The 16,403-nt window shown below is 40.4% G+C and overlaps 1 protein-coding gene across 1 annotated transcript; it reads left to right on the top strand.

Moving 5' to 3' along the window:
* Positions 1–9,760: 9,760 nt before the first annotated feature.
* LOC307169996 (uncharacterized protein) lies at positions 9,761–16,403 on the top strand. Its single transcript, XM_079890923.1, has 6 exons — positions 9,761–10,066; positions 14,349–14,642; positions 14,843–15,154; positions 15,572–15,859; positions 15,940–16,083; positions 16,179–16,403. Exons 1-6 carry the CDS (start codon positions 9,823–9,825, stop codon positions 16,193–16,195), a joined length of 1,299 nt encoding a protein of 432 aa, XP_079747049.1. The 5' UTR covers positions 9,761–9,822; the 3' UTR covers positions 16,196–16,403.

Genomic DNA, 16,403 nt, shown 5'->3' with positions numbered 1-16,403 from the left:
CTGATCACGTACAAAGCACTAAATGGTTTAGCTCCGCAATACTTGAGCGAGCTCTTAACGCATTATAGTCCTTCACTTCTATTGCAATCTCAAAATTCCGGCCAGTTGATAATACCTAGAATATCAAAATCGACTGCTGGCGGTAGATCCTTTTCCTATTTAGCACCAAAACTTTGGAACAGTCTTCCTACCATTGTCCGGGAAGCAGACACACTCTGTCAGTTCAAAGCTAGACTAAAAACACATCTCTTTGACCTAGCTTTCACATAATACATTATAGACTTCTATAATTCAATGTTAGGCTGCATAGATTAGGTCAGCTGGAACCGGGAACACTTCCCATAAATCCTGATGTACTCGTTACATCATAAGAAGAATGGCATCTACACTAATTTTAGTGCCGGATCCAGGCCGTATCCAGATCTGATGAAGGACCTTCGCCTGGACCCGATGACAATGCAGTGCTGAAGTGCCAACTAGTCTCTCCCTATGGAGGATCCCTTTACCACTCTACAGATAAAGTGTTGTCGGGAAACTCAATTTGCGTATCTACCCCGAATTGATAAAATAAAATAAAATTCTGTCTAAAAAATTATAAGGAAACACCAGTACTTTGTTTAGGCTTGGTTTGTAGGGAATTCCAAACCTGCGCACATATATTCAAACGCACATAACTATAGAACCAATTCTTAATGCGCATGTGACCGCCATCAGCGTTTCTCACAGGTTCGCGTTTAAAGTCTATGTAGAGAGAATTGTGTCGTCTTAGCAGCCCCTAATTTAATAACAAATGATTGTTGCGACGGAAGTGAATCAATCATAACTAACCTTAGCTGGAAAATAACTTTACTAAAGAACCGCTATAAAGCCAAAACAATCTCTGTTACCATAAATTATACGTTTATCTCTGTAAAGCTGCTTTGAAACAATCTACATTGTTAAAAGCGCTATATAAATGAAGATGACTTGACTTGACTTACTACTATTTTCATTCAGAAAAATGCCGGTTCCAGCTGTTGTGTGGGCTGTGTTCGTTTATCTACGTCTGATGAATCAACAGAGAAGACATGTGGAATACAGAATACGCATTTTTGTCTGTATTTGATCGTTTAGACGCGCACATGAAACCCAAAGTATAGTTTGCTTGTCTAGTTGCAGTCTGTTTCCGAACGCGCGCCGCCATGGGAACAGGGTCAACGTCTCTTGCGCGGATCACTGTGCTTATAATAGCTCTTTTTACAATCAAACACCTCCCGCAATTTAGAATCAGCAGACACTGCATTTTACAACAATCGCTGATTGTGCTCAGTGCTGTTTGGGTTTAACGTTAGGGAGAAGTGACGGCGCGCTGTAAAGGAAAAAGATGAAGCACTAGACGAATGCGGCTAGTTTTTAATAGTTTTACCTCACATCTTCTTTTTATAATCCTTGGAAGCCAAAATCGAAAATAAAATTAGATGAACTACCCAGATCAGATGTATATTTGATGGGCAGACTCTCTTGAAGCACTCGGCAGATATCATGAACATCGCCAGAAAGATAGCTTCGTGAAATATTTTCTAACATTAGCGTTCAAAACTTAACAGTCCATTGGATGTGCATCAAACTAACATATTCCAACATATTTAGAAATTTGAACATGCTTATTTGCGCAAATATACTTAAAATTAAATTGTTCCTTTCCTGCGGTGTCCGCCATCTTGTTTAAAAAATTGTACTGGCTTGCTGAGTCCGCAAGGTATTCTGGGTAATTTCATCTTCCACTTCGTTTTAAGCCTGCATCGAACCACACTATGTTTTGAGGGTTGATTTTAAGGGGAGAATAGCACTCCCCCTTGCTCTTTAGAGTATTGGGACACCCTACCCCTACACGAGAACGCGCAAAAACAAGGGTTAGGGCAGAAATCTAGAGTAAGGGGAGGTATTGGGACAGGCCCTTACTACATAATGTATGCTTAAAAATATACTTGAACATTACTTAAGTATATTTCATAAAATGAACTTGAAGTATACTTCTTTTTCGTAAGAGAAGATCAAACTGTTGCTTTAAGACTTTTTTTAACATGTTACTGGCCAGTTTATTTCTGTTGAAAATGATGTCATCAACTTCACTGGAGCTCAGAGTTATTTTAACTGAATGTAGAGTTTCACTTCACTTTACAGCAGATCATCTTCACATCAGTGCATCTGTCATTTTATTACTGAACCAGTTTTGAAGAGTTTGTCTTTTCATATTTGTGGACTGAAACCGATGAAGATGTTTCTCCCTGTTTTGCTCTGTTTGTGTTTCTGGCATCTGGTTGGTGAGTTTAAATGTGTATTTATGACTTCAGTTGTTTCTGTTCTGGTACCATGTAATAAATGACTGGTTAATTTAGTCAGAGAGGATCAACATTCGCTGTTACAGGACAGTACTTATAGAGGAGGAATTCATATTATAAGGGTGAGCAAACGCAAACCGACAGAAAAATCCAAACTGCAGGTTATTTATATACCTATATTAAATTGAATATATTAAATAAAATAAAAATATATATTTAAATACCTATATTCTAAATATTTATTCATTTATATATATATAAATATATATTTATATGAGAAAATCCCCCAACATGTAATCCTGGACACAACTGCTACAGAGCACAACAACATTTACTAAATCCAAAACAGACACAGAAAAGAGTCACAGCGGTGCATACAGGTTTATCCATAATGAAAAACAGTAAATCTTACAGTGAGTAGTTGGAGGCGTCTGCATTTCACTGAATACGGTTTCCTCAACAGAGTAATGCTTCAAGTTCTCACTCTTCGTTTGTTGTCTTCTGTTTGGTCTTGTTTCGGTTAGGATCAGATCGCAGCTTATTCTCCAAAGCTCATTGAACTCTTCCTCTGATCTAATTTTTTGAAGACAATCAGCTGCGCAATTTACAAACTTACTGGCTGTGAGTTAATCAGTGTTTTCTGCTTGAAGTATTATATGGCTCTAGATTTTGGGTCTGCATTTCTGCTACAAGGATCTAGTGGCTCATCCCGCGTTTGCCAAGGCAACGTGTTGATCGGGTCCACAATGTATATAAGCTATATACAGAATGTGCAGGGAACTGAGCAGACGGGAATTCTCTTTCTCTCTTTCTCTTATGATTGTGTGCAAACTAGTGTTTGCATTCTATAATTTAGGCTATGGTTCTTGGTTCTTTTTGTTTGAGATTATAATATGAATATTCAGCCTGTCATTCAGACCATGTATTCTTGTCTGCTTGTTTCTGGCTGCATTTCATTTGATGAAATTAAATGTTAAATACTCTTCTGATTTGATGTTGTTGATGCCGAGATGTCGTTCTGTCTCATATGAGAAAGTTAGGACTGAGGCTCAGTGCTAAAAAGAGCGTGCTCCTTCCGGCTCAGAGGACCACTTTTCTAGGTGTGGTTTGGGATTTGACGACGATGCAGGCACAACTATCCCCTGCTCATACAGCATTGATTCTCTCAGCCGTAAATGGGGTAAAACTAGGCCAGTCACTCACTGTGAAACAGTTTCAGAGACTGTTTGGTCTGATGCCAGCTGCATCACACGCAATAACTTTTGGCCTCCTGTGCATGAGACCGCTGCAGTGGTGGCTCAGAACCAAGGGGTTTTCTTCGAGGGGAAATCCATTTCGCATGATCAAGGTCACGTGGCGATGCCTAAGTGTTTTAGTCACGTGGAAGAAACCTTGGTTCCTCGTCCAAGGCTCAGTGTTGGGGGCTTCTTGTCATTGTGTAATGCTAACGACAGATGCTTCCTTCACAGTTTGTGGGCGATCATGAATGGGTGCTCAGCGCAAGGTCTGTGGCAGGACCATCTACTTTCTTGGCACATAAATCAGCTAGAAATGATGGTGGTGTTTCGAGCTCTCAAACACTTCCTCCCAAACCTGAGAGGTCATCATGTGCTTGTCTGTACAGACAACACATCGGTGGTCTCTTACATCAACCATCAGGAGGGTCTGAGGTTACGTCACTTATGCAAATTGGCTCACCAGATCCTCCTGTGGGCCCAAGGGATTTTGCTCTCTCTAAAAGCAATTTACATCCCTGGGTTTTTAAAAAAGGGAGCAGACATCCGGTCGAGGCAGGGGCTGAGGCCCGGGGAATGGAGACCAAGGTTATTTTCGTAAACAAAAACTGAAACTAATACTAAAACTATTGGTCAAAAAACATTTTCGTAAACTGAAATAAAATTAATAATTAATAATAAATGAAAAACTAAAACTAAACAAAACTAACAACAGTTACTGAAAAACTAACTGAAATAAATTAATAATTAGCAAAAATAAATAATAGTTTTCGTAATTAATAAGCTCTTTACTTTGTCGGAAAATCTGACCTGTGGCTGTTTAGGGAAATGCCTGTATATGGTGCTTCACATGTGTGAAGCTGAGGCGATTAACCACTGTCCTGTGACGTGCTCAATGAAGGACCGCAACGTAGAACTCATCGCTAGTCCTAAGCGGCTGTTCATAAAGGATGCGTCTGTGGCAGTGGAATGGGAAATAGTTCAAGGTAATGAGACACAAGTTGAACTTGAGCGCAGCATTTTTAAAACGCCGTTTCATGTGCAAACCGTGGGTGCAACAGCCAAACAAGTCCGTCAAGAACAACCAAACCTTTAATGTACTACTGCTATACTCAGGGGTGCCGCCAGAAATTCTGGGCCCTATGGAAACCAAAATTTCTGGGCCCCCTACACTGTAAAAAATTTGTAACCCTCCCAAATCAAAAATTTCAAGTGACCGATAACATCTAAATTTTTAAATTGGCCCAAGTGAAATTCTGTACATTTCAATTGGCCCAAGTGAAAATCTGTAAATTTAATTTTATAATTTACAGAATTTCACTTGGGCCAATTGAAAAATTTAGATGTTATCGGTCACTTGAAATTTTTGATTTGGGAGGCTAAGAAATTTTTTACAGTGTATATTTTTTACAGATAAAATTTAACCCAATAAACATGCCCTGTATAGCCTACTTTGAAAAAGATACTTAGCACATTGCGTAGTTAAAATGTCTAAAGATGAGTAGCCTACAAAGCCTACAAAAACAAGAAAAATTTGTATAAGTCAAACACACATGTAATAACCATATTATTTCTATTGGCCTATTTAGTTTTCATAATATAACATATTAAAATATCTATTTTGTAAACTCCTTATAGCCAATGGTTACTACAGACACATGTTTTATTCAGGTTTTTTTTATATTATTTTTTTCTGGGGCATTTTATTCATTTTAAGAACGTCAAGTTTGACATAATCGATCGTAGCAGCAGCACTGTCACTTCACAGAACACACGACACACACGGCAAACTGATTTTGTGATTTTTGAAGCGTATAGATTACTTTTTGTTTTGTAAAGTTATCATAATGTGGCGAACACAGTAGATAAGACGTGTTGAGAGGCTTCAATCTTCGTGAAGTTTCGAGCTCAGGCTCACCTTGTTCAGCTGAGTCCTTGCACACTGAATCCGAAAATTTCGCGTGCGTTTTTTCGTATCCGTCATTCTGTGGCTCTTTCAACTGTCAAAACACCATTCAAACCCTTGTTACGGATGCGAAAAACGCAGAAAATCGAACCCGATCCGATTTTTTTTTTTTTTTTTTTTTTTTTTTTTTGAAGGGCGAAAGTTTCGGAGGCAGTGTGCAAGTGTGATTGACATAACGTGAGGTTGTATTTATTTTTTAACGTGCTAAAATATCGGACGCGAATTTCGCAGGGGGGGGGGGGGGGGGGGGGGAGAAGGAGGACGTGGGTGTGCTGCAGCAGCCGCTGAATCTGTGTAGAGCTATTTTTTTACAGTCTATGGTGTAGAGACATGATAACCCAGAGATGTTATTATTGTTGGATGTAAATCATAATTCAGTAATTATTTTACTAAGCTAGCAAGATAAAAGCAGGTCATGTAGCAACAAAAATAAGTAACTCTGAAAGTTTTGGAATGAATAGGGCAAGCTATCTTTCTTTTTGAAAAACTGTGTGACGTACTGTCGACGTCGGCGTTCTCTGTCTTCTATTTCCTTTCCTTTTTTGATGCCCTAACTTTTGATGTGACATGCCTGCGTGTGTCACTGTCTGCGCTGCATCATAGCAAGTGCAATAAGCAAGAGACGCTACACTAGCGATCGTAGCTCGGACAGCGCAGGTGGAATGAACCATTGTAAGGGGGAGGGGTGTGACTGAAACAGTAAATACATTATTTGTTTTTTAAATATTAAATCTATGGTCAAAACAGACAAAATACACATTTAGTGCATGAGGGGCCCTAGCACATTTAATGTATGTATAAAAAAGAGAAAAGAAATAAGAAAAGAAAAAGGGGGTCTGCTCTTCTGGGCCCTATAACAGCCTGGGCCCTTAGAATCGTCCTAACCTTCCACCCCTTTACGGCGCCCTTGGCTATACTGTATGTTTGAGATGTCATATTTTCATTAAGGTTGACAGGCTGAAAGGTACTGTTATTATCTTTGTTTTTACAAAACATTTTACTGCTAATAATATTATTATTCATGTGGAGACATTTCCCCACAATGTTTCCCCAGGACACGACAGACACACAAGCACGCTCATACACAGACAGACTGACACACACACACACACACACACATCTAAATCGGGACTCTTTATAGACGTAATGGTTTTTATACTGTACAGAGTGTATATTACGTCTCCTTACACTACCCCTACCCCTAAATCTACCCATCACACACAACTTTCTGCATTTTTACATTTTCTAAAAAACTCATTCTGTTTGAATGTAAGCTTGTGTACCTCAATTTAGGTCCCCGCAGTGACACGAGTCCCCATGAGTCTGTGTGCATTCAGGTTTAAGTCCCCACCGGGATAGAAAAACATGTAGACACTCACACACTAGTCTCAGCCTCAGACGTCAAGCCCACGGAACGTTGGCTAAACGTCTGATGCATATGGTACACTTAACTGGAAACACTTCAGGAATGTCGAAGTCGTCATCTGATTGGTTGAATTTTATCGGATTTCCGGGGGGCGCGAGTGTCGCGTTTATTTTCGGTCAGCCGGGAAACAAAGCGCAGACGTGTGATTGCGGAAGAAAAACTGTTGTGTTTACATGAGTGACAATGAGCATTTATCAAGATCAGCTAAACGTAGGATTCTCAAAAGTATACGTGCACGAACAGATCAATGACTCACTGTTTGTTTTCTTCTCCTTCTTTGATTTTCTATGCTGACTGACTTGTTGCACGCCGGTCTGTTGTTGTGGTGACATTTCCACGCCCCGAAACGTGACGCTGAACAAAACGAACTGTAATTGGTTGTTTGACATGTCGGTCAAACGGCCTTATGGGCGGGCCTTGGCCAAAGAAAGCTGCTATGAATTCCAGACCTTCAGCCGTCAGTCTGAAGGTCTGGCTACGCGAGACTACTCACACACTGCATAGATACCTCATTATTTAACCACACTGGCTTCATAGCAGGTTGTGTTGGCTGTAGTAAGATGAAATGAGCTCTTTTTTTTTTTCTTTTTTTTTTTATGTACCAGTAGTGGTCACTCTGCTATATTGTACAGCTGAAAAAAAGTAAACATGGCATGTTTAACAAGATTCATCTTTAATATGAATTAGGTTGTCTGAATTTTTCATAGTTTTTTCTTGTATACTTTTAAGTTCTATTTATTTGGTGCTTTGTTCAATCTCAAACCATTATTGTATTTTTATTATTAAGATGTCTGCACGACAGTTAACTCTAATCTGTGTAAACAAACTTTGCTGATATTAAACGTCTAGCTTAGGTCTGTTTGCTCTGCTAAACTATAATTACTAAAACTGAAACTAAATAAAATAAAAACTAAATTGAAATGTGTTTTCAAACTAAAACTAAACTGAAATTTAAAGCAAAATTGAAAACCATATTAAAATTGAATATTAACATCGCTCTGTAGTCTGTTCTCTCGGGAGTTCTGGAGAGAGTTCGCTGTGATGGGGCCCGTCTTGTGTTAATAGCCCCGATTTGGCAGGCCCGAGTATATTCCGCTCTATGAGACCTTTTCTCTCAGGTGAGCGCGTTGATCCTTTACCCCTGCACAGAATTGTTGAAACTTTGGGCTTGGCCTCTGAGGGGGCCCAGCTCATATGTTCAGGTCTCTCAGCCGAGGTTGTTGAGACCATCCTCCACTCCAGAACTCCCTCCACGAGGAAACTCTATGGCTTGAAGTGGATATTTTTCACTTCCTGGTGCGGAGAGCACCAGCCAGACCCAGTTATCTGCCCAGTGGTTACAGTGTTGGAGTTCCTGTAGGAGCGTTTCTCCGCAGGTCTATCCCCCTCCACACTAAAGGTGTACATGGTGGCCTTAGCTGCTTACCACGTCTCTTTATGTGGTGTGTCCTTGGGGAGACACCCTCTAGTAATGTTTCATTTGTGGCACTGTGAGGCGTCAGACCAAGAGACTAGGAGTATGGCTGCTTCTAAAACATTACCGTCAGGAGTTCCCTCCAATATGTTTGTGATGTGGCGGGATGTTGCCTCGCCACACACATTAGTGAGGTTAATGACCTTGACCTTGGCTCCACTCCAGGGGCGCAGGTGCTTTCGTCTTAGTGTGCGCAGAAATTTCATACGGACAGGCACTTGTTACTATGTCATTGTGGGTATAGTGTTCCCACAGCGTCTCGACGCAGCTCCAGTTCCCTTGAAAGGGAATGTCTCAGGTTACGACTGTAACCCTGGTTCCCTGAAGAGGGAACGAGACGCTGCGTCGCCCTGCCATACTTCCTGCATGTGAGCGACTTGCTTCAGCCTATTAGAAGCTAGTGACTGTTTGTTCCAGATATGCTTTATAGTTTCCTGGTCGATGACTGGCCAAAAACCAGTCAGTATCTTGTGTGACCACCATTTGCCTCACGCAGTGCAGCACATCTCCTTCGCATAGAGTTGATCAGGTTGTTGATTGTGGCCTGTGGAATATTGGTCCACTCCTCTTCAATGGCTGTGCGAAGTTGCTGGATATTGGCAGGACCTGGAACACGCTGTCATATACGCCGATCAAGAGCATCCCAAACATGCTCAATGGGTGACATGTCCGGTGAGTATAGTGGCCATGCAAGAACTGGGATTTTTTCAGCTAGATCCTTTGTACAGATCCTTGAAACATGGGGCCGTGCATTATCATGCTGCAACATGAGGTGATGGTCGTGGATGAATGGCACAACAATTGGCCTCAGGATCTCCTCACGGTATCTCTGTGCATTCATAATGCCATCAATAAAATGTTCCTGTGTTCGTTGTCCATAACATACACCTGCCCATACCATAACACCACCGCCACCATGTGCCACTCGATCCACAGCGTTGACATCAGCAAACCGCTCACTAAATTACTGGTTAGTCAGACAATAATATTCATTCACTGTTATTCTCATATAACAATATTTAAACTGATTTTACTGTGAGATCAAGTTTCAGCTCTAAACTCAGTTATTAAGGATTGATTAAATAAAATAATATAAATATAAAGCTCAGATAATCAACAGCATTAGTTTTAGTGTGACATTAAACATTAAAGTAAAGGTGTCTTTTTAGTTGTTGTTCCATATATAAATCTATTTCTCTTTTCATTCATCATCTTTGTGTTGGTGCAGGATATTCATTTCACATTTAAATGGATAAAAGTATTTTAGTGAAGCTTCATCAAACAAACATTGTGATTTTTAAGCTTTAATCTGTGAAAAACTCTGTTCTTCAGGTGTGTTTGGTGAGTTTGTATCAGTGATTGAGGGAGATTCAGTCTCTCTTAACTCTAATCTTACTGAAATGAAGGATGATGATGTGATTCAGTGGAGGTTTGGAGATGAAAACACTTTAATAGCTGAAATCAATTTAACGGCCGACAGAATCACTGTATATGATGATGTTCTTGATGGGAGATTCAGAGACAGACTGAAGCTGGACAATCAAACTGGATCTCTGACCATCACAAACATCAGAACTGAACATGCTGGAGTTTATAAACTACTGATCAACAGTGAGATCAAGAGGTTCCGTCTCAATGTGTATGGTGAGTTAAATATCAGTTTCACCTGTTTCTTTCTTCTTTTTTTTAATCAGCACAAAGATACAATTAATAATTCAAACTTCATTTTGCTTTTTGTTTTTAATAATGTTATTTAAAAGTCAAACTTAACTTGGGGAGGGGAGGGGAGGGGGGGGGGGGGAGGGGAGGGGAGGGGGGGTTCATTTTTCAATGAAAAAGCAGACTAAATTGACCAAAATATTCTTCAAAACCATTTATTGCAATGTTTTTGAAGTTGTTTTCACAATCAAGCCACCAAAATACAATGGAATTTGAACTTAACTTCAACTTTTATTTATTTATATTGCACATTTAATTTATAATTCAAACATATATATATAAAAACATTTACCATGCCTAGCAAATGAAGGCATGACTACACACTCTTAGACATACACCCTCACACAACATAGTGAGATCAGTAAGGAAGAAAAAGAGAGAAAAAACTCAATAAAAATAAGTTATAACTTCAATGAACAGAATACCCTTAACTAAAAGCTAAGTTAAAAAGTTTTCAACTTAACTTTAAACATAATGAAAAATGTCAATATTGTGAACAAGTGTGCCCATATAAAATAAATAAAATTATTTTGTAACTAATACAATTATTAGGTTATAGTCACTGCTCTATATGTAGTGATAAAAAATAGCTGTAATTTAAATCAAACTTACATGATAGGACAGGCACTAAACAAAACAAATAGCTGTAACTTAAAGATGCAAAATTGCATCGGATGCAAAATTCACTTTTATATGGTGTTTGCATAAAAATGTCTCTTTGCAGTGTGAGGACACAACAACCATACAATTAAAAAAATCCATTCACTCCTTTTTTTAATCCTCAAATAGCCTAAACACTCTCAATAATGTTTGGATTTTCTGAGCAATATGACACAGAGCTATTTTTGAGGAGGTAAAAAGTGTGTTGTTTTACACAACCATTGAGGAATTATAACCAAAGTATGTTACAAACTTTACATGAAGACCCTAAAGAATCCCACCTACTTGTGGAAAATGGGCATCCGATGACCCCTTTAAAGCACTCACATGACAGGATAAGCACTAAACAAAAGTACCAAATATATTTTTCCTAGTTTCACTGGGCCCCACAAACTCTTGGCATTTCTTGTTTATGTTAAGGCTGTCCAGTCTGTCTTTGTGCACATTGCAGACTAACAGATTGTTAAGTCTGTCTTGGTCCATAGTAGCCCTTAGCCATGTGTTCAGTCTCCACAATGCACTGAAGCTCCTCTCAGCTTCACACGAGGACACTGGCACCACCAACATAATTCTGACGAGGACCTCAACTTGGTCAAACACCCCCGAACCTCCACTGGCATTCCCCTTAGGACCTCTGCTGCCTCTCCACTGCTGCTACAGGGGTATTTCTGGCGAAAGAGGGGCAACTGTACTGAGAGAGAACCTCTATGCAACTCAGGGTACTCAACTACTGAATCACTTAACACCCCTGTCAGAAGGACACTTTCTAAGTTTTGCAGAGTCTTTAGACTGTCCTGGTTGAAACGGTCACCAAACTGAACCTCCACACAGTCCAATACTTTAAAAAACTCTGCCCTGTAATGATCCACTGCTTTGCCAGCAAAGTGCCTTGAATTTGCTGTCTCAATAGAGTCAATTGATTCAGTGGAGTTAACCAATGCTATAGCTTTTATAGCAGAATTGTGCACAGTCCATCTGGTTGGAAATACCAGAGCTGGCAAAATAATGTGTGAATGATACACGGGTTTTAATTTAGAGACATGAAAGACGGGATGAATTCTCCTGTATGCAGGAGAGAGTTTGAGTCGGACTTCCACTGCACTAAGGACTTTGGTGACAGTGAACAGGGCGATGAATTTGGGAGCTACTGTAACTTATTACAAACGAATTGGAGGGGAATATTCTTGGTAGAAAGCCACACTTTTTGACCTACAACGTATATGGTAGGCTTCGAACCAATGGCGATCGACTTTAGCCTTGGTGCGTGCCCCCACCTGGAGGAGAGTCTGGCACCTCTGGACGAAAGCGTGAGCAGAGGGGACCGTGACTTCGGATTCCAGACTTGGAAAAATGGGTGGCTGGTAACGAAGCTACATTCAAAGGAGAGAGGCCCGTGGATGACACTGGTAACACAATATGTGCATGCTCAACCATTGAGAGTTGCTGACTCCATGAGGAGGGATTCTTGGATACCAAGCATCGCAACACTCTCTCCAAAGTCTTGGTTGGCTCTCTCGGTTTGGCCATTGCTTTGGGGATGGAACCCCAAAGATAGACTGACCATCGCTCCCAGTAATCTACAAAATTCTTGCCAAAATTTGGACACAAATTGCGGCCCCCTGTCAGAAACCACGTCCATCAGGAGGCCATGTAAGCGAAAGACATGATTTACGACAGTCACCGCTGTTTCCTTGGCTGAAGGGAATAAAATGTGCCGCCTTCGAGAACCGGTCCACTACGGCACAAAAAACCGACTCGGTGGGCAACTGGGGCATTACCCCCTCTAGGGCCGTTTTGACCATCGATTTGATCTCCCATGTAAGTGTGGAGACAATGAGTCTCTCAGGTAAAATGCACTCTGGAGTGGACGGGCGTTCGGATCAATCAAAAATACAAGATAAAGCATCGGGTTTGATGTTTTTGGAACCCGGGTGGTACGAGAGAGAAAAATCTAAACGACCGGAAAAAAAAGTGCCCACCGAGCCTGCCTGGAGTTGAGTCTTTTGGCAGATCTAATATATTCCAGGTTCTTGTGATCAGTCCAAACGATAAAAGGTACCCCTGACCCTTTTAACCAATGACACTACTCTTCCAATGCTAACTTGACTGCCAACAACTCTGTTACCAATGTCATAGTTACGTTCGGCGGGTGATAGACGATGGGAGAAAAACGCGCAAGGGTGCATCTTGTCGTCTGTGGAAGAGCGTTGGGAAAGAAAAATTTCTCCGCCTTGACAAAAAGCCAATTCTCTAGCAACCTCTGAAGCACTCGTCTGACGTGCTGAACCTGTTCCTGGAGAGAAGATGAATCCAAGTATATATGAACTGGTCTACCATATCTCTCAGCACGTCATTGATGAGCGCCTGGAAAACCGCCAGGAGTTGGACAGACCGGAGGGCATGACCAGATATTCAAAATGACCCCTGGGGGTGTTAAAGTTACCTTATGCGAACCAAATGATAAGCATTGCGTAAATCCAATTTTGTGAAGACAGATGCTCCCTGCAATCGCTCGAAGGCTGAAGACATCAACGGCAAAGGGTAAGAATTCTTTACCATGATGTTGTTCAACCCTCGGTAATCAATACATGGTCGCAGAGAACCATCCTTCTTCCCCACAAAAAAGAATCCCACCCCCGCTGGAGAAGTGGAAGGCGGGTGAATCCGGTTGCTAGAGAATCAGAAATGTATTTCTCCATGACCTCCCTTTCTGGAGCAGAAAGCGAGTATAACTTGCCCTTGGGCGGAGGGTGGGGCCGATGTGGAGGAAGAGGAGCAACATGGGACTTACTGAATACTTCCTTCAGGTCAAGGTACTCTACGGGCACGTTTGACAAATTCACTGACTCCTCCTGTAACACAGAACCAGGCACAGATGAACATGCAGACACAAGACAAGAGGCATAACACTGATTGCTCCATTGGATCTCCGTCTCTCCTCCCAGGAAAGCTGAGCTCTACCCACCTGCATGGGCACGTGATCGAAAACTGGGCTGACCGCATCCCCGCCGCTGGCTTGTGGACCTTCGGAGTTCCCAGGGAGTCTGGCCGGATGTGTACGTCGTTCCATCCGGTATACATACTGGGAACTATATTCTCAGAAGGCGAAGCACTGCTACTTCTGCGGAGTGATTTACTCCAATTCTGAGCGAACTCTTAAAGTGAATAAAATAGCCTTGACTTACTGGAGTTCCTCAACTAGCTACTGAACAACGTTGTTCTCTCCCACTGGACTTTGTGCATGTAGTGGTGAGGTAAAAGGGGAGCAGGCAGTGGACCAAAGCACTGTGAGGCAAGGGAGGGGGACTCAAAATGTTTAAAACGTTTTTTGTTGTTGTTGTTGTTGTTGTTGCCCCGTTTGCATTTGTATTGTTTTACTACTTGCACAATTATTTTAAGTATGTATCATTATATTTTTTACAATAAACATATTTTAATTATATTTTTAGGGGGGTCGACCCTCAGATGGTCCTGACCCATTTCCCCCCACCCCACGATTTCCGCCAATGTCTGTTGATGTTTGTTCTGTGTGTGTTTGTTGATTCAGGACTGAGATCAGTGATGGAGAGAGATCCAGTCTCTCTAAACTCTGATCTTACTGAAACGAAGGATAAAGATGTGATTCAGTGGAGATTTGAAAACACTTTAATTGCTGAAATCAATGTTACGGCCGACAGAATCACTGTATATGATGATGTTCTTGATGGGAGATTCAGAGACAGACTGAAGCTGGACAATCAAACTGGATCTCTGACCATCACAAACACCACAACTGAACATACTGGAGAATATAAACTACAGATCAACCGTGTGAGCAAGAGTTTCAGTCTCACTGTCTTCGGTGAGTTAAATATCAGTTTCACCTGTTTTATATTTTAATCAGCACAATGATACAATTCAAACCTCATTTTGCTTTTGATGTTTAATGATGATATTCATTTCAAATTTAAATTTTAAACTATTTACTTTTAGAAACCATCAAAATAACCATCTTAATCTATGACGAACCCTGTTTCTGTTTGTTCTCTGTGTGTTTGACAGATGAAGTAAAGTCAGAGATGGAGGGAGATTCAGTCTCTCTAAACTCTGATCTTACTGAAATGAAGGATGTTGACGTGATTCAGTGGAGGTTTGAAAACACTGTAATAGCTGAAATCAATGTAACGGCCGACAGAATCACTGTATATGATGATGTTCTTGATGGGAGATTCAGAGACAGACTGAAGCTGGACAATCAAACTGGATCTCTGACCATCACAAACACCACAACTGAACATGATGGATATTATAAACTACTGAAGTTTTCAGCAGGATTCTCATTCTCTTCGAAAGCATTCAGAGTTTCTGTCTATGGTGAGTAGAGATCATTTTTCTTCTCCTTTAAATATTCTTATCTAATATTTACATGTTGAATTGATTAATCATTTTACAGTTTGAGATGACAGACAGTATAAAAATGTACGTAGAACCGAATATAAGTTTGTTGATTAGATTTGATCATATTTCTGGTTATTCAGAAATATTAGTTGATGTCAGCGCTGATATTAGTGTTTATTGACTGATCTGATCTCAGTTTGATGTTTTTATGACTAATTAGTTAAAATAACTAATTACCTTACTTTTTTACATTACCAGCAGGTTTATATTTAACTTTGTATATAAGACAGTTTTAAATGCTCTACTTTTGATCATCTTGGTTCCTCTCGATGTTTCTTCCTCATCTGCATGAATATCTTCACTCATTTATCTTTATTCTCTCATGTTTTCCAGCTCGTCTGCCTGTTCCTGTCATCATCAGTAACTCTTCACACTGTTCTTCATCATCATGTTCATTGGTGTGTTCATCAGTGGTGAATGTGGGTCATCATGTGACTCTCTCCTGGTACGCAGGAATCAGTGTATTGTCCAGCATCAGTGCGTCTGATCTCAGCATCAGTCTCTCTCTACCTCTGGAGGTGGAATATCAGGATAAAAACACCTACAGCTGTGTGCTGAACAATCCCATCAGCAACCAGACCACACATCTGGACATCAACACACTCTGTCACACATGTGCAGGTACCACAGCGCTGATATTAGTTGATGATATTAGTATTTATTGACTGATCTGATCTCAGTTTGATGTGTTTAATCCTCAGACTCTGTCCACTGTTGTGGTCCTACTGAAGCTGTGATCCGATTGGTCCTCTCTGCTCTGGTGGGCATGGCTACTGTCATTATTGTGGTTTATGAGATCAGATCAAGAAGAGCTGAAGGAGATCAAGCACATATTCACACATCAGGTACATGATTGATGATGGCATTTCTCACAAACTGATTTTGCACATATAAATGTATGTCTGATATATTTATGGCTTGATTTGTTCATCTTTTTTAGGAAGTATTGAAATCTAAAGCAGAACGCTGAACTTTAAAGGTTCTTCAAGTGTGTTTTTTTGTTCTTGTGTTTTTTTTTTAATATTGTATGTACGGCTTTGTTCATATTTTTTTGCAGAAACATAAAACAAATGAATAGAGAGACACAGAGGTCTCACTTTACTGCTGTATATTTGTCATATGTATTTTCTTGCCTTTATCAATAAAGTTTCTCACTCTGAGGTTC

Source organism: Squalius cephalus (genome assembly GCF_949319135.1).
Source record: "Squalius cephalus genome assembly, chromosome: 13".
In the NCBI taxonomy this organism is placed as follows: Eukaryota; Metazoa; Chordata; class Actinopteri; order Cypriniformes; family Leuciscidae; genus Squalius; species Squalius cephalus.
The sequence above is the reverse complement of the archived record's forward strand: the minus strand, read 5'-3'. Positions and strand labels throughout refer to the sequence as shown.

Bases quoted from the DNA above. Each gene is read 5' to 3' on its own strand.
- LOC307169996 (XM_079890923.1), top strand. From the start codon at position 9,823: ATGAAGGATGATGATGTGATTCAGTGGAGGTTTGGAGATGAAAACACT. The intron at 14,643-14,842 runs GTGAGTTAAATA...TGTGTTTGACAG, and splicing joins TTTCAGTCTCACTGTCTTCG to ATGAAGTAAAGTCAGAGATG. The intron at 15,155-15,571 runs GTGAGTAGAGAT...CATGTTTTCCAG, and splicing joins ATTCAGAGTTTCTGTCTATG to CTCGTCTGCCTGTTCCTGTC.